Source organism: Condylura cristata, unplaced genomic scaffold (genome assembly GCF_000260355.1).
Source record: "Condylura cristata isolate star-nosed mole 26May11 unplaced genomic scaffold, ConCri1.0 scaffold00011, whole genome shotgun sequence".
NCBI classification, from domain to species: Eukaryota; Metazoa; Chordata; class Mammalia; order Eulipotyphla; family Talpidae; genus Condylura; species Condylura cristata.
The window spans coordinates 5669619-5694091 of NW_004567112.1; the positions used below are offsets into that span (position 1 = coordinate 5669619).

Here is a 24473-nt window from a genome sequence, read left to right on the forward strand (position 1 = left end):
CGGGGTGGCGGTTGATGACCGCGGGCCGGCCGTTTTGATGAACAGAGCAGGGTGGGGAAAGCCTGCCGGCGCCGACACCACGCGGAGCCAAGTACTGTCTCAGCCGCAGTTGAAGAAACCGCTCTCCGCCTGGACGGAGGCGGAGCAGCAGCTCGGACAGAGCCAACAGAAAAGCCTTAAGATGCCTGGAGCGGCCCTGAGACAGCCTACTGCGCGAGGCACACTGGGACTTGTAGTTTCCTTCCCGGACAGCGTATTTTCCCACCGCGTTTCCCCGCCTTTTAACGTCGCTTTCACTCGCCTCCTCCCTTCCCAGCACGCCGACTTCCTGGTCGCCGCACGACCCCACGTACGACTACACTACCCAGAAGTCTCTTCTTCGTGTCTCAGTGCGGCGCGGGCTCCAGCCGTCTACTTTGAACTACAGTTCCCAGAGGTCGTCTGGATAAGTGCTTCCCTCTCTCGCTTCCAGGAGCACAATTCCCAGAGACTTCAGTTTCGCCGCGGTTCTCTTGTTACTCTGTCTCTTGAGTTGCTTGGGTTTCGATCGGCCAGCAGAAGCACAGCGGCGACGTGACCAGTCGTGGCCGGGCACGGGATCTCTCCAGCGGCCCGTCTTGCTCGCCCCCTCGGTTATCCCCCTTGCAGGCCGTCGCGCTTGGCCTGAGCGGTGACCTGGCGGGCCGCGCCTGCGCTCTGCCCCGTTTCCTGCCTGGCTGGTGGCGGCGGCCATTTTGTTCATCCTCCTCCTCCTCCTGCTCCTCCTGGTTGGAGCGCAGTGTCCGGAGCGGGCTGGGGGGAGAGAGCCCTAGAGCCGGGTTCGGTGCCTTTTCCTCTGTCCCCAGCCGGTGCCCGGAGCCCCCCTCCCCTTCCTCCCCACCCCCTCCCCTCCCCAGCCCTGCCCTCCCCCTTGTCCCGGGATCGCTCCGTCGCACCCACCATGATGGAAGACGACGGGCAGCCCCGGACTCTGTGAGTACCCGAGACGTGGAGTGCCGGCGCCGAGAGGCCCGGACACCGCGGGACGCAGAGGGAGGGAGCCGGAGCTCGGGCCAAAGCCTGGGCCCTCGGCAGCTCCGGGGTCGGGGTGGCGCGGGCGCAGAGCGCATTCCTCCTCTGCCCCCCTTTCCTGGGGAAGGAAGCCCTCCCTTCCCCCAAACACAATCACTTCGCTTCCCGGGGTCGGGGCTGGTGTCGACCTTCTGCTCTCGCGCCTTTCTTCGCACACCTTGCCTCGGCGGGGTTTCTGCCCAGCAGGGGCTGTCAGAGCCGGGGGAGCCCCGGATCTCCCTCAGCCCGGGGGGCTCTGGGCTGGGCCGTGCGCTGCGGATCCCCCCGGGGGCCGGGCCTGCGGGGGGGGGGGGGGCACGGGGGTGGGACCGCGGCTACCTCCCCTGCGGGCCGGGAGAAAGGCGCGCTCGAGCCCTCCGGGTCCCAGCTGCAGTGGCTCCCCGCGCCTGTCCCCGGCCAAGCTGTGAGGAAGCCGGACACTTCCGCCACTCAAGCCCCTACTCTTTCTGCCCCACGTGCCCCCGCCCACGCTGTCAGAAACACTATCCCGGCGCCCGCTACTTTTGAAGTGCGAAAGGACGTCTCTGGCGGCCGGAGCATCCTTCCCCTCTTGGATAACGAAGTTTCCTTTGAGCGCTCTTTGCGCCGCACTGACAGCCGCTTGTTAAACCGCCTTTGCTCTGTTGGTGATCGCCTCTCCCCACGGTGTGTGTGCGTCGAGACCTTCAGCGTGGGATTAAAATGATGGCTTTACCTGCTGCACGATGTGTGTCTTCTGCGCGCTTTTTCTTCTGTCTTGCTGTGCCTTTTTACCTGGAGCCCAGTCTAATGAATGAATTTCATCTTCCAACCGCTCGTTCGAGTGTCCTTCTTTTCCCCATGAGGAGTGATGACTCAGCACTTGCATTCCTTTCTGGATAGTGTGGCATTCCCTTCTTTTTCCTGCGTTAAAAAAAAAAAAAGACGAGTAATTTCTAATTAAATGCATGAGCTGGGCATCTTGGGACTTCCTAGCCTCACTGGAAGCTCAGCATTCCCACCTCGAGTAGTAGGAGTCAGATCGCTGCTTTGTTTTCTTCTGCCTCTGCCTGGTATTGATGAGATCATAGTTCATCTGGCTCTGCTCTCTGATGGGGACATCACTTTTGGGGAATAGATGAAGGTGAATGGGTTCTCAGGAAGTTTAACCAGCTCCTCATCTCCTCACTCCTACCAAAGACGGTCCTCAGTAAAGAAGATAGTGTTAATGTTCACTATCTATACAGGATTTGATTTGTGTGTGTGTGTGTGTGTGTGTGTGTGTGGACTTGCAGTCATTTTATTCCAATTTCTCTAATGTCTCCAGAGTATTTGCCATCCTGTATTAAGATTGTGAGGTCAGTGTACGCATAACATGCTCTAGTATGGAAAGCCTGATGAGCAGAACTTTCATATTTGTGTTTATGTGTTGTCTTTCATTTCTGCCTTCTCTTCCCAGAAAAGAGAATTGGGACACACTTGAAATTTGTCCTGCCGAAGCCAAGGCTTGGTATTTGGTTAGAGATGTGTACTTTGATGGAAGCACCTGGGAAAGCTGTATTTAGGCCTAGCTGGGTTGTATTTAACAAAGATAAAAGTTAAATTGTATCTAAAAATCTGAAGTGTCATCATTGCATCATAATAGCTACTGAATAATTGGTAGATTCTCAAGCCACTTTTCTCATTAACTGTATCTGTTCCCTATGAAGTAGAATTCTGGTTTTGCTGTATAACTATCTTTGCATCTGCCCTGTCTTCATTTCCATCCACCTTCCTCCAGTAGACTTACACGCTAACTTCCTTGTAACTTCTTACCTGCATACAAGTTGTTTTATGTTTGCAGCTGTCTGGAAATGTGACATTTAGGCATAAAAATAAAAGCATCTTGAGCTTAGTTGTTCCTGTTGTCAGTCACCTTCACTACTGCTGTCTTCTTTCTCCCTCTCCCGTCCTCTACATGGGAAGGGGTATTTAGTAGACGGGACTCCTCCACCCTCCTAGGTCTTGCCTGCCTCAGCAGTCAGCTCGTTGCCTGGGATGTGAGAGGTACTCTTGCTATTTTACCACGATTATCCTTATTTTTTTTTTCTTAAGTCTTGATTTAAAGTTATAGGCAGGCATGACTGTCATGGTGCAGTCTGTAGATTTTTTATGTTTCTTAAAGCTTTAAAATGTAAAATTTTCAGATAAGGCAAATGTTTTACAATTCACGTTCTTGTCAGAATTTAATAAAATTAATGCATAACAGTTGTTTTTTAAGTGTTCATATTACATATCTCTCCTCTGAGGGTTCTTTCAGATACAAGTAATATGGTGAAAACTTTGTGATGACTTTAGAGGTTGATGTCTAATAGGGGTTTGTTTTGTTTATTTATGGAGAATCTTTTACTTTACATTTTGGATTAGATTTTCAAATGACTAGTATGTTTTAAAACAATGTACTCTTAACAAAACTTACCTTAAACTGTTTCCTTAAAATGCCTGTGTGTTACTAGTGAGGTTTTTTCCCTGCAGACACACACAAGCTAAGACATATGGTTCTATCATCAGAAAACAATATGGTGTTTATAGCCTAGGTAGGTCTTTAAATATTCATTATCTACAGTATTACTAATTTATTTGATGGTATTCAAAGTAGCATAGAATTGCTTTGATGTCGATCCTAAAGTTTATTTGTCATACAATGCTTTAAAGTTCTGTTTTCTGAACTTGTGATGTCCATTCTCATTTCACATTTATGGGGGGGGGGGTTATTGATTAACTTGTGACCTGAAAGCACAAATGGGCCCATGCTGTGTAATACTGGTGTTGGAACTAGACTGCCTAACACCTGCCTCATTTCAGACATGTGTGGGTATCTTTAAGTGCAGTGATTTGATCCATGGTGTATGTCTGAGTCTATACTATGACCTTAAATTATATAAATTCTACTGCAGCTTATTTTATGTTCATCTATCCAGGGCACAGAAATGAGTAGGAATTGTGGGTCTGGGATTATATCATGTTATGCAGTGCCATCCTTTAAGGTTCTTCTGTACTTCCTGTAATTCAGTCAGAGGAAGAAATAAGCCAATAAGTTATTATAGTTTAAAGATTTAAGGACAATAGCAGAAGAAACTACTGTTCTCTCTCACTATAAAATTGAGTAGCTGTACCATTGACTTGGCTGTGTTGTGACTGTAGTTCATGCCCTCATTCAGCTCAGTCACTGTTTCTGCAAAAGTGTTTGTGCGTCAGTAGCCCTGTGTCTGGTCACACCATTTGTACCTTTCCTCTACCCTCCCTCTTTCCTAAATGAACTGTTGACAAAACCTGTTGACAAAACCGACCTGTTGATTAGAGGCCATTGAGGGTTATTGTTGAAAAATCTCCTCTTACAAAGGAACTTGTTAAGAACAAAAGTAAAATGTTTACTTTATAGAACTCTTAAGAGTTTTGGTAATTCCAGTCTTGGGAGGGCTTATGACTCTTCAGCATACAAGTGTGTTGAAAAACTGTGATTAGTCTTCTAAAAGCATGATATTCTTAACTTCAAATTCAGCCCAGTTGGACATAGGAAGTAGTTTGGCACTGTGAACTTTTGCCTACTGTGAAACTTCCAACTTTGTAGACTCAAGATGGATTTTTAACTCAGATGTAGGAATAAAGGCATCATTTTCTGTTTTAATGCTTTAGTTCCTACCATTTCTATTCTTAGTAGACAGAATAGACCTATGATGTGCTGCATTTTCTTTTTCTTATTTTTGGAACTTTCAAATTGTTTACTCTTGATTTGGCCTCTCAATGCAACAGAAAAAGAATTTAAAGTATTTCTTTTTCTCTTGTTATGTGTATGTTCTTCAAATAGAAATTTTATATTTAAACTTTAGAATTTTAGATTATGACTTCTTTATAACCTGAGTAAACAGTGAGTGTAGAAACTATAATTTAATAAGAAACGGATGTCATTTCAGTCACTGCCAAGACAGGAGTTTCTTACCTGGTTAGGTGTTGAACATTTGTCTTAAATGCTTTTGTTAGTCTTTATTTTGAACAGATAATTTCACATTATATAAAGGTACTTAAAACTGCCTAGTACTTATGAGGCTGTAAAGGCATTACTAAGTATTATGATGGTTGAAGGCACGTGAATACAGAACTCTGAGGGAAAGAGAAAGCAATCTGAAATTTAAATGAATTATACTTTTAATCCTGGTAAATTGATGTGCCATGTCTTATTATGAAAGGCCTTTTCTAATATTCACTTTTGTAATTTAATTGCTGTTTTACCAGTGAACTTTTAGTGGAGATTATTGGAAAGCTAGAAAACCTTAAAACTGGATTTTCTATAAATATTTCATGACATTTTAAAACTTAAATTAACATTTTGTTCTTTGGTATCAGAACTTGAAATTTAAATTAACTTATCTAAATAGATATGCCTCTTAAACTTCTTCAGAATCTACAGACGATTAGAAATACTCCCTTGAAATAACCCAGTAACCCGGTGTCCGTTGTGGCTGTTAGGGATGCAAGGTAATCAGCCCGTGCAGTTTTTTCTGAGCAAAGTGATGTTTTAACAGGAATGCAGATTTAAATTGTACTCATCTAAAATTTGTTATGGTAAAATGCTAATTCTAACTTTGTTACTCATTAGCTTCACTATGTGAAAACCATTCCTATTAGCCGAGAGCCCGAGAGCTCTTTAGGTTATGTAAGTACAATACCGAGAGCACCAAAGTCACTGGTCCATTTTCTTTATAGATAGGTCTGCATTGTGCAAAAAGAAATGATTGCGTGAATGCCGGCTCTGAATGCCAAGGAGTGCAGGCAGCCCGCAGCCTGCTTGGCTGCTCCCAACCCTATAGCCTTTCATTTCTCCTGGAAAAAGTATGTCACTGCGTAGCCTACTGATGGGTTTGTTATACTTTAATTATAAGTAAAGATGGCATAGTGGACCTGAGTTTCCGCTGGTTTAGTCTTCTATTTCAGTACCGTGAAACTTGTGTTTCAGTTTTAGAACTTGTGACTTTGAATTACTGGTACCAACTGCACTTAAATTCTTAACTGAACTGGAAAATGGCTACTTATTCTCCATAAGTTGTTTATTTTTCATTAACCTTACCTTTCTTGGTCTTATTTTTCCTTTTCAGAGTATTCTGTCTTAAAGCAGCTATGTTTTTAATATGGTAACCAGAGATACTAGGCTGATTTTGGTTTCAGTGCTCAGTTTCCAGACGTTACATATTATAGTTAGGAAAATAAAACTTATATCCCTTTCCAGAAGAAACTGGGTTAAATTTTATGGATGTTTGTTTCACAAGGTGGTTCATAACAGGTGTGTTTGGGAGTACCCAAAAAACTTAAAAGTTAAATAAAGGTAAATCCATGATACAAGACAAAACTAAAGTGGTCATCTCTTAGTAGTGATGTTCTCTCTCTTTTTTAACTTAATCTGTACTTTATAAGAAAAACATATAAATGGTAATTTCAGATAAGTTTACGAAGCAGAGCAGAACAAAATTCCCTAATCTCTGTGTTTACTGATAACCTTACCCTAATTCTGTTCTTTGTTCATGTTATAGCTTTGGTTGGGGCCTAAGATAACCTTACTTTATGTCTCCTATTCCTTTGTGATCAAATGTTTTAATGAGTCAGTGTTTGTCTTATTTGTGTATGTTATACATTATTTTGAATTGTGTTTCACATTTAGAAATTATAGTTGTTATCTTGAGATTTGTTTAAATTTTATTACTTTTGTTCAACAAATAAAAAGAGAAATGGAACAGGGTCCAGAATAATATGCTTTGGGGTATGCAGTCATACTGATTTGTGCTTTATGAAATCTTTTGAAGTGGTACTTCAGTGGCCTAAGAACAAGTATTGCTGCCTTAAACAAGGGTTAATCTTTTATGGAATTAGGCTTAAATAAATAAAATGAGGAAAGATTTTATTGAAGGCAAAGAAAGTTAAAGTGAAATAAATTGTGATGAGTTAAATGATAACACATAGAGCCAGAGCTGAAGGGAAAACTGATAATGTGTTTTCTTCTTCCTCAGATACGTAGGTAACCTCTCCAGAGATGTGACAGAAGTCCTTATACTTCAGTTATTCAGTCAGATTGGACCCTGTAAAAGCTGTAAAATGATAACAGAGGTAAGATCTCCCAGGTTTCATGTGCTGACAACTACCATGCTATTTTACCAACTTGAGATATACCACTTTATGAGGATCACTTTAAATTTTCACTTTGAGCCTCAAGTTTTATAATTTGGGAGGGGGGTAGTGGTTTATGTTTGTTGTGTTGCTTTATTTCATTTGGCTATAAACTAGGTTTGGAATGGAATTTTGAGAGAACAAATGTTCTGTGCTATTATTCTCAAATGGGCATTCTTCATGTGATGTAGTTTGCTTCAAGTGATTCTGCTTATGGAAGGTTGTTAGAGCTTATCTCAGAGTGCTGAAAGACTAGATGGTAACTTTTTAAATTCTAATAAGAATGTTACCAATTCAAATAGTAGACACTTAAAATTTAGGAACTGGTGTCTGTAAAAGAACATTAGGTTATTATATACATAGTACATCACCAAGCATTGTGTCCGTTTTTTGTAAACTCTGTTGACTGACCAGTTTATATAGGTAGGGATTTAAATTGTTAAGGTAATAATTTTGTTTTCCTGTTTTTCAAAGAAAACTTAACTTTTTATACTTCCTTGGTTAAGACTCTGGCAGTGCCCAGTGATTGGTGTTTCAGTTCTCTTCTTGTTATTCACCAACACATTTTTTGGACTGTTTACTGTGTGCCAGCACTACGGTAAGTGCTAGAGATACAGTGGGGACTGAGACAGTTCCTAGTTCCGTAGAATTTTATAGTCTGATTAGGCGGGTGGAGGAGTTACAGGGCAACAGCCGCTACGGAAGCAGACGATTTCAAGTGCTATGAGAGCGTGTAAGTCCCACACAGTCCTGGGTTGAGGAGGCATCTTGGAGGATGCAGTGTCCAGGCTGAAACCCAAGAGAACAGTACTAGGAACTGGCTCGGAAAGAATCTGAAGAAGAGATTTCAGGTAGAGAGAATGTTGATCCAGTTTGATAAAGTTTAGAGGGAAAGATCGAGACCATAGCCTAGTACATGGGGTCAGCTTTAAGAGATGCAAGGCAGTGAGGCATGGGTGTTGGGGCAGGGAGCAGCGTGCTGAGGAGTTTGTGTTGTAGATCTGACACAGGAGAACTATTAAGAACCTGTAAAGCAAATTGACCTTTTGATTTTTTTCCCCCCATAACTAATGATAATCATCATTCTGCTTTTGTATATTTCTCTCTTTTCCTTCCTGCCTTTTATCAATCATTCATTCATGCATTCATCAAAAAATTGCTTTTTGCTAGGCACTAATCAGAATACTTGTGATATGATATAATGAAGAGCCAGACAAATAAGTTTCCCATAAATTTACATAGCAGTGAATATTGTTAATAAACAAGTAAACAAGATGGTTCTAGATAGAGATAGGTGCTATATCAAGTGAATAAAGCAGTTCTGTGGTATTGATTAGAGAGTTGTTATTTCGTTGAGCCGAAACCAGAATAACTAGAGGGTGTCATCTATGTTAACAGCCAGAGGGGTTCCTCCTGGTGGCGCAAAGTTAAAGCGCAGCACTGCGAAGGTGGCAGCACTTGAGTGTGAGTTCAGTCCCTGCCCCAGAAGTGACCCACATGGCGCGGCAGACCTCTCCTGACCCGCCCGCTGCTCCCCTCAGCAGTGGACTTTGTCAGCCTGCCTGCTCTGCTCCCCACTCTCACTCTGGTGGGTCCTCTCACTGCCCTTGCATCTCTGGCCTGTACCCCAGAGCAGTATGGATAAATAAATAAATCTTTTTTAAGAAAAAAGAGCCAGAGGAAGAGGGAACCACAGATACAGGGCTTGTGTTGATAACGAACCTGTTGTGTTTGTGGAAATAAAGACCAACCTGGCTGTAGCCTGGGACGTACGTGGTAGTGGACGAGACAGGTAGAGCAAGTAAGGGCCATGACAGTTTGGATTGATTGTACTGTGGCGCCATAGTAGGGTTTTAAGCAGAGGAAGCGGATACTCTGATTTGCCTTTTTAGCAGTCAGTTGGACTCAGTTGGCTGTGGGATGTAAAAGAAAGGAAGGCATCAGGAAAGACCCTACGATTTTTGTTTGTGCATTGTGTGGAAGGTAGTGCTGCTTACTAAAATGGGCATGACGGGGGGAGGCACAGGGCTGATGGGGGGCAATGGTGAATCAGGAGTTCTGTTTCGGTGGTGGTAGAGGTAAGATGTGCGTTAGACATTTGAGTCCTGCTTGAAAGTTAGGATAATGACAGAAAAGTGATCAGAGAGGTGGTTAATCAGCTGATTTTCTGTGTTATGAACGCAGAAATTGAAGTTTTCAGGTGGCTTGGTTGGAAGCTGACTAAAGTAGATTCAGGAGAGAATGGATTGTGAGAATGAAAACAACCACTAGATTTTTTGAGAAATATTGTCAAAGATTTAACAGTGTTTTGTTTTGTTTTTTTAACCCATGTGTATATACAGCAACTTGAGGGGTAAAGGATTTGAAATGACTTTTCATTATTATTTATCTATATACTACAACTTCTACATTTGAACTTGTAAGTAGTTGTAAAGTCCCATTTCTCTGTCTTGACACTTATGTGATCCAACAAAAATTTGTGACACTAATTAAGGTAAGGATCCAATTGAGTTTTGAGTGTCACTTGGTGTAAACAAGAAGGACATGAGTTCTGGTATAGACTATTTAAGTTTTAGTGTATGAAAATATACTTAGCTTCATGATTTTTAAAACATTTTTTTTGATCTTAGATTCTAGCCCTCTATATATACTATAGTAAATGTATTGTTAAGTAAATGCTAAAGACATTTCAACATCTCTAACAGTTGGAATGTGATAAGAATCGACATTGCCTTAAGTGAGATGAAATGATGAGTATGAGGTGTCTGTTTAAGGGGCTGTGTGGGTTTGTACATTGTATGAGATCTGGCCTGCCCCTGCTAGGTGGACTTGAAGTCAGTATTGCATGAGTAGACTAGTTTATCAAAGTCTGTGTGTACCCCTGTATGTTTTGTGATGATTATCAGTGATACTATCAGGACAGAAGAGGTAGAAGTAAAAGGGAAAATTTGACTAGCAGTTTCTGCTTTTTATTTACCTTTAAATTCTTGTTCAGTGAATGTTAACTCTTGGTAAATGTGAACTCTTAAAGTGCCTATTTGGAGTCTTTTCCCACATTTCCCCTTTCTTTTAAGAACAGTGTTCACATGACCAGGACAGTAAGGTTTTGTATGTGAGCCTGTAGTTTCTCGTCAGTATTAATGATCACACTTTTTTTTCCCTCAAGGAAATGCCTTCTGGTTGCTTCGCCACTATTGTTTTAGACGCTTATTTGGGATTTTTCTTCTAAAACTTTCCTGGGATGAAAAAACAGTGGTGTTGAACAGATCTTTATTTTATCTGGTATTTTTATCCCTTGTAAGTGCAACTAGAATTCCACATTTTAAATATTTTCTAGGATATTTTACATTGAACAGTGATGAATGTTTTTAGCAGTATATATAAAAATGTATTTCTACAGTGCACAGCTATTCAGTATAGGTTGCAATTTTATAAAATTTATTTCCATATTGGTGATTAGGTGATAAAGGTATAATTTAATCCTACTCTCTCATCTTATTAAATATTTATTTGCTAACTGCTGTCAGGCAGTGTTGTAGGGTACTTTTAATAAATATTTCTTATATTGATGTTTTTGTGATACAGAATTTTAGCTTTCTCCTGGCATGTTTCAGGAAGACATAGTTTCAGAAATTACTTCCTTGATTATGAGTGATTTTTTTCTGGTCTTTGGAAGACCAAATGAAAGTATTAGAATCTCCAGTAATTCAGAATATTTTGAAAGGAAGGAAATGCTTCTCAGTAGCTGGTTGTAAGTCTGAATGTCTGTTTTTCTTCTCATTCCTTCTTTCTTCAGAAAGGAGGCACATAGTCTTCTTGTCTTTGCGGCAGCACCAGCAAATGTAGCACTAACCCTAGTTTCCACCGGGAGTAAAGTCTGTAGAGTTGGCTCTTTTCTGTATTTCTCATGGTAGTGGATACAGTTTATGAAGGGTTAAGATGCATAGGTGGATGTCATCCTTTTGAAAATAATGTTGGAAAGAAGAGTGGTGGTCCTTACCGCTCAGATCTGAACTTGAGGTTTTGTTTGACCTAATCTTCTATTTTATATTTAACATACTTCACCAGAATTCTGTATTTTGATTTAATACTTACAGTTTTGCTTTTATACTGCTTTTATAGTTCTGTTTGAGTTCTACAGTAGTCTGAGGCACAAAGTCAGGTGAAGCTATAAATCTTATTTTTAAAGTGTTAGGCTTTCATAAGCTTTTGCAATCTCACTTTGTACATTCCTAGCTATCAGTAATGTTTTTTCCTGGATTTTCTTCTCAGCAACCCGATAGCAGAAGGGTCAACTCTTCTGTTGGATTTTCTGTTTTGCAGCATACAAGCAATGACCCATATTGCTTTGTGGAATTTTATGAACACAGAGATGCAGCTGCTGCATTAGCTGCTATGAATGGGAGAAAAATTTTGGGAAAGGTAAGATAATGGACGGACGGCACCTTATGCTTATATATGTTTGCATGGCACACTAGTTCTTGTGCTTTCATAGCAAATTGTTAGCGAATATGCAACTCTGCCAAGTGATGGTTTGCGTTATTCAGCCTAGTGGTTTTACAAAATAATCCTGCTCAATCAATAATTTAATAAGTGGCAAATGTTGTGATTCATAATGACATCCTAATAATGGCATTAAATATAATCTTTATTTTTAGGAGGTCAAAGTAAACTGGGCAACAACACCAAGTAGCCAGAAAAAAGATACTTCCAGTAAGTACTCCTGCTGCATTTTACTCTGGAAGAATTCTGAAATTACCTTGGCAGCATTTCCAGCTTACAGGGTTTTTTCTTCCCTTAGTGTTGCCTGCACAAAGTTTAGTAGCTGACTTCTTAAATATTTGATTACTAAATGCTTTGATTTCAGATCACTTCCATGTGTTTGTTGGGGATTTGAGTCCAGAAATCACAACAGAAGATATCAAATCAGCATTTGCCCCCTTTGGTAAAATATCGTAAGTATCATAATCAATACTATACTCTGTAGTGACAGGCAGAATTGTATATGGTTAACTTGTATCAGAATTAAGATTTTCTTTCCCTAGTTAGTGTGATTTTATTTATTGTTTGTTTCTTTTGTTTTTTTGATTAGTAGATGTTGTTGAAAATGTTAATGTCATTTCAATGTTTTGGGGTCTTGTTTTAATCTAACTTGTGTATAATATGTTAAAAAGATTTTAAGTGATTCTGTTTGTTATATTTGAAGCAGATGTTTGGGTGATAAAACTATTATAAAATATAACTCTGTCAAATGTTTTAAATATTTGGTGATAAAGATAATGGGTTAACCAAAAATGTGATTTTTACTGTATCTTAAACTTTTATATAAGGAGTTTGTAAATGGGAAGTAGATGAATACTTGGTATTTTGTGGAAATGTACATGTTTAATTATAATGATAAAAAGTGTTTTGATATTTTAGCTGAAAAGTAGTAGTATTATACTATTAAAATGTTTCAGTGTCTGAACCATAAATGTGGGGTTAATTAGTAGATTTTTTTTTTTTTGCTGGTATTTGATTCTGCTAGATAGAGGCCAAATGTTTAATAAAATTTATGATGAAATTACCTTGTATGTTGATCAGATATGTTGGGAAATTAAAAGTGGTTATAAATTGTTATAAAGTGTTTATCACAATTATCTTTGTGATTAAAGTCAGTTTATTTTATGTATTTATTTCCTGTAGAATTAAAGTACTACTTTACAGGAATATGTTTCAACTGAGAACAACAATTCCTTTTCTCTGTACAATTTGTTGTTCTATAGACTTAATTTATGTGAAAGAAAGATTTAATTCTTAATTTTCTATTTCGATATTTGCTTTGCTTTTTAATCTCTTAAGTGTGGTAAGTAGTACTGTTTTAAAAATCAGTATAAAAATGATACAGGTTGCTGTTTTTCAATCTTTATTTATACCTGAGACCTGCAGTTTTTCTAAAGTCCAAGTCACAATTAAAAGTAATAGCATTCTGGTTATTTTGCAGAATTGCTCATAAGAATGGACAGGATCTTGAAGGCTAACTGCAAGGAACTGTGCACACTGGAACTCAGTTGTAGATTTTTTTCTCATTTCTATTTATTCTTATTATACATTATTTATATATACATATTTTAGTATTTACATTTTAACATTCTATATTCAGTGGAGTTCTATATTTCCAATCATTTTAACTTACTCACTAAAATTTCTGTGTAAATTTGTTGTTTTCGTACTGGTGTGCTTAGCATTGTTGTTAGTTTTTTATTCTCCTTTCTTAAATTTCTGAAAATGTCAATTTTTCAAAATTTACAGCTGCCCAAACTCCAAAATGATGATAGAGAATTGACCAAGAAAAATAAAGAAATCTGTTAACAGGCCATGTATGCCTTTTTAATTCCTATTTTTTCCTCTTTTTCAATTTTTTAATATTTCATATATTTTGTATCACTAGGCAGAAGACATTTAACTATTTAGTGATTGCATGGTAAAGTAGTTAGCAATGTTACAGTAATTTATAGAACCAGTAAACCTTAGCGGACACTAGCCAGTAGATTATTAGAAAAGGAAACTATTGTTCCTATTAATCTACAGACTTGAGCATTTAGTTTAGAAAGCACAGGCTATTTGACTAGGTTGCATGTTTATTACATGTTTTTGTCCTACTGCTTTTTTCTAACAGGTAAAGAAGCGTTAGGGAGAGTTCAGGATGGCTGTAGTTAATTAGGGCTAACTGGAATTTTATTTAAAAAAATGCTCACAATACAGTGTGTGTGGTTCCTTTTAGTTTTTATTTTGAAGATGACTTTTACTTCCCTCATTTAGCTGTGCTTCTTTTCACAGGGATGCCCGAGTAGTTAAAGACATGGCAACTGGAAAATCTAAAGGCTATGGTTTTGTATCTTTTTATAACAAACTGGTAAGTTTTTTCAACTCAATTTGAATTAAATACACAATTTACTCATTAATCTTAAATATTCATAGATGTTGCCTACAAAAATAGCTTTATGTAATTTCATGTATTTTAATAATAGCGTGTAATTCGTTCTCTTTTCATAAGCTTGGAAATAAAAAGCTGAGAAAAGATAGTTTACTACAGAGGAGAGTATTAAAATTAGATTTGACACTGATGAAAGTGAGATGTCTTAACAGCAAAGCTTGAGTAGAACAGGGGCTTCCCTGGTGGCACAAGGGGTTAAGTCTCAGCGCTGTGAAGCTATCAGCAGCCACTGCACTATGAGTTCAGGGAGTGACCCATATGGCGCAGCAGACCTCTCCTGTCCCACCCACTACTCCCCCTCAGCAGTGTATTTCAGTGGATCCACGTGTTCTGCTCCCCACTCTGTCTCTGGCGAATCCTTTCTCCTGCACCTCTAGCCTACACCCCAGCACTTGTATGCATAAATAAATAAATCTTCTTTAAGAATAGGATACAAACTAATTGAAGAATTTGGAGGGAAGTTAAATTCTGTTTGGGCTTGATGTTAAAATTTCATTTCAGTTTTTTAATTATCCATACTTTTGTAGCTGGGATGTTAACGACTAGCAAATAATGTAAATGAAAATCTAAACAACTCCTTGATACATATATTCTTTAAGAAAGAGGTGCCAAAATATAAGCAGTTTGCATGAGTTATAACAGTAAATAATAAAGTAGGCTTTGATGTTAGCAACTGAGAATAGTCTGCAACTTAATCACCAATATTTTATTAAAGGGTATTCTTTCTTTGCTTTTGATTCATTGAAATTCACATAAGTTTTTATCATCTAAGCTCATTTTCACTGATAGCCAGATTACAGCATTTCTAAATCATAATTCTTAAAGCTATCTTAAAATGAGTTTTTAATCTTGTGTCACAGTCATAATCCATTGCTATTAGAAGATAGATTTTTGGGCCTAGGGGAGTTGATGATTTAGAGTATAATACTGAGGTTTTTAATACAGTCTCAGTAAAAGTTACATTACAAATCAAGCATATAATTATGATATCCGAAAACAACTTGGGATTTCTGCTTTTTTTCTTCTTTTTTTTTGTGATCAGTGATTGTGAATATGTTTCCTTGTATATTTTGAACTATGGTAAATTTCCCCTTTTGCTTAAATATCTTGGCATTTTGAAACATTGATTAAAAGTAGATTTTAAACCACTTGAGTTCAAATTTTTTTTGGCAATACTTACTGAGGGTGTCTAGTGAATTAATTTACTGGTATGATTTTATTGGGTCCAGCAGCGCCAACTTCTTATTTCATCATACTGGATTTTACATATCACTGTTTTCTGGCTTGTAATTGCTCTTTCTCTTTTTTTCTCCATAGGATGCAGAAAATGCAATTGTGCATATGGGCGGTCAGTGGTTGGGTGGTCGTCAGATCAGAACCAATTGGGCCACACGTAAACCACCTGCACCGAAAAGTACACAAGAAAGTAAGACATGTATATGTCCTGTGTCTACTATGTATGTTAAAATTAGGTCTTTTTTCACAAAATAATGTACCAGTATTAGTCCTAATTTCTCAAAATATGCCATTTAGCATTGCAAGACTCATCATCTTGAATTTTAATTGAAAATAATTGGTCTTTGGTATAAGAAATAGGTGTAGTGAGCCCAGCTTATTTTGCAGATTAAATCATAGCATCAAGAAAAAAAATTCCGTTTTCTCACTCCCATTTTTAAGGTATATTTTAGTAGTGTACAGTATTCCGTTTCATATTACAGTACACCCACAGCATTTTTGTATTTTGTCTTCATGCATATAGATAACACTAAGCAGTTGAGATTTGAAGATGTAGTAAACCAGTCAAGTCCAAAAAATTGTACTGTGTACTGTGGAGGAATTGCTTCTGGGTTAACAGGTACAGTGTCTGGCTTTCTAATTCCCCGTCTTTGTCCGTTCCATCACTACTAGCATCCCTTTCATGGTATACATGGCATACCTTAAATATTTTTTTTATATTGTTTTAAAGATCAGCTTATGAGACAGACTTTCTCACCATTTGGACAAATTATGGAAATAAGAGTGTTTCCAGAGAAGGGCTATTCATTTGTCAGGTAAAATTCTATGTGTTAACGTTATTACTGTAGATTTTATCCACTGCTTTCAGTTATGTGTGCGCGCCCCCCCCCACCCCGCACCCCCCTACATATCAGAGTTTGTGTTTTAGTCCTTCTTACAATGGAAAACGTTTAACTGCCTGCATAATGTCCTTTAGCAAAACACTAAGCAGACAGTTATAAACTAAATATCTGTATTCTTTACTCTGTTAAGTTCTCATTATCTTCCTCCCAGATTCTCAACCCATGAAAGCGCGGCCCATGCCATTGTTTCAGTTAATGGCACTACAATTGAAGGACATGTTGTTAAATGCTATTGGGGTAAAGAATCTCCTGATATGACTAAAAACTTTCAACAGGTAATTCGATTTTTCATAGAACTTCTTAAAGTTTCCATCTTACATATCTGCATAGAAGGTTTAGAAACTATAAAATAACAACAAAGATAAAGCATAGAACTGCTTTCAGTTGATTTTATTAATGCTATTTCAAAAATGATTATTTTGTGGTATTAACTGAATCTTAATACTTTCTTTTCACAGGTGTCACCACCCAATAAACTTAGACAATGATAAATAACAGAATCCTATTCACATAAGGGTGCTTACTTAGTTTTTCTCTTCCTTGACTCCCACTTTCTTCAAATACTGTGTTTCTTATTTGTTCCCTAAAGTGGTAATTTGCTTTTTCCTAGGTGGACTACAGTCAGTGGGGCCAGTGGAGCCAGGTTTACGGAAACCCTCAGCAGTACGGACAGTACATGGCGAATGGGTGGCAGGTACCGCCGTATGGAGTGTACGGCCAGCCGTGGAACCAGCAGGGCTTTGGAGTAGAGTAAGTCTGGGTTTCCGTGCGGAAGCAGGCGCGGAAAGAAGAAATGCAGTGACGATTCTCCCTAGAAATGACACTTACCTTCTTTTCTCAGAACCTGTCCATTTGCATACTTGTACTATGTAAGCTGGAACTATTTGGCATCGTAAACACTGTGGAAACCTTACAAAAATTTTACATAATGCTAAAAATTGGCTTTCGTTGCTTAAGTGAAAAGGGCAGTTGGACTAAAATAAGCAGTTGGTAGAATTTGATTTACTACTTTATGTCCTTGCTTATGTTTGTATGGGAAAGACTTTGAGATAGCTTCAGAAATGTAATCATATGTTCCTGTTGACTTGTGTGAGAAGGCTCATATTTATCTGATACAAAGTAGCTTGCTTTTTTTACTTTGTTGGAAGAAGGGGGTGGCTGCTTGCATTTTTTTATCCCTTGAGCCAGTGCATGTCCTTTCTGGTTCCAACAAATCACTTATGATTCAAAAATTTCTTATAAATGGATATCCCATGTGTGCAGTATATGCTGGGTAGGTAATGTGTCAAACCATTTTTTTAAGTTAGTTTTGAAATACTCCAGAGTAGTCATTGCATTAAGTTGTGCTTATCTGGAAAAGTGAAGGCTAATGTTGGACTACATTCTGCAGATGTGGATATGTATCATGAGTTCCTTTGCTTCCTGTACACTTTATGGTGTCTTACTGTGTAGTGTGTGGCAATCTCTCCTTGATTTGTTGTTTTGTATGAATGTAGAGGTAATTTGTTCTTGTGCTTAAGATTTCTTTTTTTTTTTTTTCCCCCTTGCAAGTCAATCACCTTCTGCTGCCTGGATGGGTGGATTTGGTGCTCAGCCTCCCCAAGGACAAGCTCCCCCCCCTGTAATACCTCCTCCTAACCAAGCTGGATATGGTATGGCAAGTTACCAAACACAGTGAGCTGGGACTCTAAACACAGTTGTAATTCATGATAGCTTCAGTTTCCTGTGACACTCTGAAGACATGAAAGTAGACATCGAAAAATGGAAATATTTATTTTAAAAATTGAAATGTTTGGAACCTTTAGCACAGCTTTGCTTTGGTGAAGGACACATGTCTTCTAGTTCTGCCTTTTTAAGTTTTTGTTCATGATGGATATGAACATGATTTTTCTTTGTGTACAAAAACTAAAATAAAGTCAATAAAGACAATTCTGACTACAAATTTTGATATAATAGGAGAAATGGGTAATACATTTTGATTCTTAGATACTATCCCATTTTTATCTTGCTGTTCAGTATTTTAACCCACTGTGTTTTTAAAGCGCAAAAAAGGGAGGATCGTGAAAAACTGGGAATCATATAAGTTCATCCTGAACCTTGATACTCCCCACCCCTACCCCAAAGTGGACCACATTCGAAGTCAGCCGAAAAAAGTGTGATATTCGGAAGAAGTGCATGATTTTGGAGTCGCTTTGGAGGAAATATTTACTTTCTCTATGCCTAAAGAAACTGAAGCCAGACTGATAAAGAAATTTTGCAACTTAAATAAGGAACAACATTGTGTGACATACTTGAGCGAATGAATACTGGTGGTCCACAGTAAGACATATTTTTAAAACTTAAAAAAAAATGTTATTATTAAAACTGTAGTAATTTACATTTCATTTGTGGGGGCAAATTTCCAAGTATGGTGTTTGTATTAAGGTCAGACAGTCATACTTGTGCTTTTACATGAAGTTTAAATGATATACATTGTAAATATTGAATAACTACAGCGTTTAAAGAGCATGCTTCAACCTAGAAGTAGCAGCAATGTAATTATTTGAAGTAACACTTAACACATGCCATGCATCCAGTGCAATGGATTGATAAAGATGTTTTTAAAAGACACATTTCCAAGGTTGGCTACCATGTAAAAATTAAATTAACAAATTACAGAGAAAGCCTTAATTTTAATTTCATACAACTCTTGACGCATTAATACATTTTAAAGTGTCATTGGAAATTATATTTTTTTCCTTTTTTTTTCCCTTTACATCACTTGGTATGTAAATACCTTCATGAAAACCTTGTAAACCTATTTCAAGGTTCCTATAAGTTGTATAGTACAGTGTTTTTTAAAAATCTTGGGGTGTTTTTAAAAATTAGATATATTTTGCCCTGGAGTTTTTTAAACAAGATTGCTAAGACATCCTATTTAGACAGTTTGATGAACCAGTTTATAATTGGATAGTCAGCTTATTAAACAGCACACGAGTTACAACTCTTATTTTTAATTAATTTCCTTTCCGTGTGGGGTAGAGCGCATGGGGTGGCCTGAGTAGAGGCTGAGCTGGATGTGTGCAGTTTGTAAATGAAGTGATGGGGAAGATGTAAAAGGTTCCGTTTGCTTCTGAGGTGTTTTTCAGGCTATGTGGATAAAGACCTGCCTCACATTTCTATCTTAACAGGAATGTAAAATAGATAAAGTCCTATGTATCTGAATTACGTCAGCTGGGGGGTGCAGAGGTTCAGGCAGTGCGCTGACGTGTTTGCGACCTGGGCACCAGAGTGAGAAGAATCGCCCTTTCCCATGAAGGGTGCAGTGCAACTAGCACGTACAAATCACTATTTTTTTAAACTTCTCAAGTCTTAAAATTAGCTTTAAGATAATGATGGTTTTATAAATTGGTGACCACTATAATTTTGGTATTATTTTCCTTCTGCCCCCATTTAGAAATGTAGCTAAATGTACTCAACATGAAAATTTACGGAGTCTCAAGCTCTTCATCTTTGGGCCAAAATTTTTATGGCATTTTAGTTTCAACCATGATGATCACCTACTTCCACTTTCCTATTATAAGATTTACCCTTCCTTTGGTCATGGTTAGTGTCATTGGGGGATATTAAGGAAAAGTTACTTTATATTTTATAAGGAGAACACTGAAATTATATCAATTATGCCTCCTGGTTAAACATTTCTTGAATCTATGTGAAACTTGAACAACTAAAGCCTTTTTTTATATATTGTTGAAAGCCTATTAAATTCTCAGTTTGCCTTTTTTGGTCTGCCAGTATATTAAGTAGCTTATTGAGATAAATAACACCTAAACACAGCTGCAGTGTTTCCTAGATGTGTATTCTATAATTTAATGAAATTATCCAGACTAGTCATAGTGCCATAATAAACATGTGACTGAAGTGTCCTTCGTCTTAATCTGAAAGAGAACAAGATTTCACGATGAGCTCAGTTAACAGAAGCTATTTCATATCACATGGTCTTGAAGATCTGAAGCTGTGTGCCCAAATGAGATGCAGCACCTCCAAACACAGCCGTCAAGCTGACAGAAACTCAAGGCTGTTTTATTAGAACACAGTGAAGTCTGTGCTATCTTGATCCAGTTTAAGTCCAAGGACCGTTGCCTTTTTCCCGTTCGTTAGAAACAGCAGCAGAGGTTCTTAGACACAAGAAAATGTCTCATATTTCATAATTATTTTGGTGATGTGTTTCTGACTGCCATCTTTATGCTCTAGTGATCTTCTCTATTAGTCTTTCCCACCATGCCATTCCCACTTGATTTTTATGTCTGCTGGCAGTGAGAGGCTAACATGACTGGCCAACTAAAGCCAAAGCTGTAAACCACAGTTGAAGTTAAGTCTTTCAATAAAGACTAGACTATATGATAAGTGGCTTTTTCTCATTGTCGTTTATTACACTTTTGTACCTTCCAGGCTGCCTTGAAATAAGCAATGTGATTTTCTGTCAAGTTATTGTTAAGGTATGTGGAGTGTACAGTGTGTCTTCAGGACAGACTTCTGTTTTCTGCATCAGTTTTAAAGTCCATTAGCTTTGTTGAGTCAAAATTTAACTTTGGATATAAAGTAGAATTTTATGCATCGTTCTAAAACTGTCTGCTCTGTTGATTACCAATATAGTAAAACCTCATTAAATTGGAGTCCTCCAAAGTAGAAACCATTATTTTACCATACTACCAGACTGTCCCTCTCAACAGTAGAAAAATTTAGTAAGCAAGCTAGACATTTTTTTTCCAGCAGGTGACCCAAATTAAATCTTACTCATTAATTGAAAGTCAGTCTTTGGGCTTCCACTTAATATATTGTAAACATTGAGTTTGTATTTTTAATATGTATTAAAGATGCAAATCTGATTTAGACTTTCACTAGTTTATATACACCTCAAATGATTGAAATAAATGGATTTTATTAAATATGAATTCTATGTGTAGCAATAAAATGTCCCAGTTACTGTGGTTAAGTAGTGTGGTATTTAAATGCTATATTAATCTGAAAGTTGGTCTCCTAGCTACCTAAATTGGGTCTGTTTTGAAAAATAGTTCAGGTAAGCTAGAATACTATGCACCACAAGGTTGACATGACTGTCTCCTTAGGAGCGAGGATGACTTGGTTTAAGAATTGCCTGAGTGGTGATGAGGTTTACCTGTATGTAGGAACAGGTGGAGGGCACTGTGTTCATCCAGATACTGTTTTTTACCTTAGGAAAATAAACTAGGGGAAGGGGTGTGCTACCATAATTCGCCCTTTTGTAGAGTTTGGCTTTTCTTCACGCAAGGAGATTAATCCACATAATGTTTCACAGTTTGATTTTTAAACAAGAATGTCAATTACAGTTGATTAACCTATGAGTCCGATAAGCAATTTCTTAAATATTCCAGCCCGGTTCTAAAAGATTTGCCAAATTTTAACTTACTCAATTGTTGAATTTTTGTTGTTGTTCATTAACCATTATTTCTCTGCAATGTTCCTCAGGGAAGGTCCTCCAATACCTTGAAGTCAGCTTGGAAAATAGGCCAACTCTTAGTAAAACTGGAGTGCTATTGGATAGGTATTAGAGAAAGACCAGGGTACTTCTGCGAGAAGTACTCCCATGGTTAGGTTGTACGTTTGGCCGTGTGGCCAGGCGCAGCTTGCTTGTTGCCCTCTTTCATTCTTAGGGACTCATGAGGCCAGGAGCCTGGCTGGTTGTCACTGGGCTCGGGAGAACTGCATTTTTGAGGTAAACCAGGCTTTGCTGTGTACAGTGAGTCAATGCCATAACCTGCTCAGCTGGGCTGGTGGTTTGTTTTTCTGTTTGTTTCTAAGCCCTGGGTTTGGGTTCATCAGTGAGAAGTCAGTCCCATCTGGACATTATGGGCATATATGCAGCTGTGCCTGTTGTGAGAATCGATAACTGTACGCTTGAGTTTCTCACAGTTGATTTCACTGGTTAAGCATTGAATTGTTCCATTTTGGGTTTACGGGATTTCTTTTGCTCACAATGATAAAAGTTAACTCAATGGGCATTAATGTAGCTAAACAAAATTGAGAATGTCCATTTAATGACCTTAGTGTGCTGCTGTTTTGAGAAATGTTTTAACTTGTAAATCATTTTAATCACCTTTGGTTAGTGTATATTTTAGCATATAATCCAGTTTACGCTGGGTTCTCTGTTTGAGGATTTGTTTGGGGAGGGAGAGAAGTCTTTGATGTGGAAGAGTGTCTTGGGCAGATTGGGAAACCAGGCAGGCTAATCAGGGCTTCTCTGTTGCTTCCTAAGATTCTACTAATTTAGCAATAAGAGTAGAGTATCAAGTTACTGAAAATATCAGCATCACTTATTGCCACAATAATTCAATTTCCTTCAAGGTATGTTTTTAATTAGAAATATCTCTCCACGTGTATTAGGATGCTGGCAAATGTTTCAAATACTGCCTTTGTGCATTTCAGTAAAGGATTAGGCTACCCTTCAGAATCCACATTTAGTTTGTAATAAACAGGAATCTTTAACAATGAAGTTATCTTTAATTTCAATTCCTAGTTGCTTGGCTATTTTGATGTCTGATTATGTCTCCCTCCCTCCATTAGAATATAAACTCCTTAAAGGCAGAGAATTCCTTTTTTTTTTTTTTAAGTTTGCATACAAGGCTGGGGCACAGGTCAGAGGTGACAGGATTCACCAGAGATAGTGGGGAGCAGATCAGGCAGATCTACTGCAGTGCACTGCTGAGGGGAGCCTGGAGTAGTCTGCCGGCCTTGTGGGTCTGCTCCATGGCTGGGGATCAAGCTGCTACAGTGGCTGCTGGTAGCTTGTTAGCACTGAGACTTAACCCCTGTGCCACCAGGGATGCCCAAATTGGGGGGGGGGGGGCTGCGGTGGGGTGCAGGGAATTCGATAACACCTTGACTATGGTGTTCTATAAATGCTGAATACATGAATGCGCCTGAGAGGTAAAAGTACTTTAGTCTCCTTAAATCCAAACCCAACCAGCAGAACGAGATCTGCGTCAACTTGGAGCTTGTTAAAATGTGCATCCCAAGCACTGATGTGGGTGAAGGTAATCTGAAGCCAAGTTGGCTGTGTGGATTCCTTTTTCCCTCTTACAGCTCTTTTCGGGGAAGGAAGACAGTAATGGTTATGGTCACACATTTCCCAGAAAATTTGAGAGTCATCACCTCAGCAGCTTGGACCCAGTTTGTCAGGCATCCTTCAGAGGCGACTAGGATGCATTCCCAGTGGTGACAGCTGGCGTAGGAAAACCATGCGTGCCCTTCCGACTTCCCACAAGGAGTGGTTTTAGGCCGTGGTGCCACATAGTGCAGGGAGGGTTATTTTTAGAATCAGGGTTCTTGGACTGGCAGCACTTAAGTCTAATGGACAACTTGGGAATGACCGTGTGCAGTGATGCAGTCGGGATTCTTGAAGTAACTTAACACACATGTCATTGTGTGCCTGGGCATATTGTTGATCAATGTTAGAAGTCTCTTAAAGGCCCGCAGCCGTTGTAGGAAAGCAATTGCTCTAGTGGTCTTTGATGACGTGAATGCACGATTAAAACAGTACACTTAAAATCTGGATGGGTCTCTCCTGTCATGAGGGTGTGTCAGAGACCCTATGTTCTTCATTTGATTAGGTCGTTAGTATCCTGCATCCAGTGGTACTGTGAAGCACAGAGGTTTTATAGAATGTTTTTGTGTTTTAAATAACTTGGTGAGGGTGGGGAGAAATTAGGATCTTTTGTATACTATGGTGGGATAGCACGATGGTACTACTACTACTTTGGAAAATTTTAAATAAGGAATTAGATGTTTAATAATTCCACATCTGGGTTTATGGCCAAAAGCCTGAAAGCAGATTCTCACAGAGAGATTTGTACACCCATGTTCTTGGCATTTACAACATCTGAGAAGTGGAAACAACTCACGTCCAGCAGATGAGTGGCTAAATGAATGTCTGCGTGTACAGTATTCTCCTCCAGAGGGGAAGGTCATGGGCTGCGTGGCTGGAGCACGCGATGCTGGGGGCTGGGGGAGGGGTCAGGCCCGGGAAGACCCGCTGCAAGATTCTGCTTCCAGGTGGTGTCCAGCGTCAGTGTCGCAGTAGCCATACGATGGGCCCCTCCCTGGGGGCATAACTAGGA

General features: G+C 38.9%; 1 protein-coding gene across 5 annotated transcripts; it reads left to right on the forward strand.

Moving 5' to 3' along the window:
* The first annotated feature begins 272 nt into the window (after positions 1-272).
* TIAL1 (TIA1 cytotoxic granule-associated RNA binding protein-like 1) lies at positions 273-21168 on the forward strand. Of its 5 annotated transcripts, none has more exons than XM_012723739.1 (12): positions 273-972; positions 7068-7164; positions 11497-11646; positions 11883-11937; positions 12092-12179; positions 14044-14119; positions 15518-15626; positions 15960-16055; positions 16167-16251; positions 16490-16613; positions 16797-16854; positions 16949-17036. In XM_012723739.1, exons 1-11 carry the CDS (start codon positions 941-943, stop codon positions 16824-16826), a joined length of 942 nt encoding a protein of 313 aa, XP_012579193.1. In that variant the 5' UTR covers positions 273-940; the 3' UTR covers positions 16827-16854; positions 16949-17036. The 5 variants fall into 5 exon arrangements, with proteins under 5 accessions (XP_012579193.1, XP_012579192.1, XP_004680449.1 ...); XM_004680392.2 differs by lacking the exon at positions 16797-16854 and adding an exon at positions 17890-21168 and having other exon boundaries at positions 284-972; positions 16949-17088; XM_004680393.2 differs by lacking the exon at positions 16797-16854 and adding an exon at positions 17890-21167 and having other exon boundaries at positions 288-972; positions 11548-11646; positions 16949-17088.
* Positions 21169-24473: the final 3305 nt, after the last annotated feature.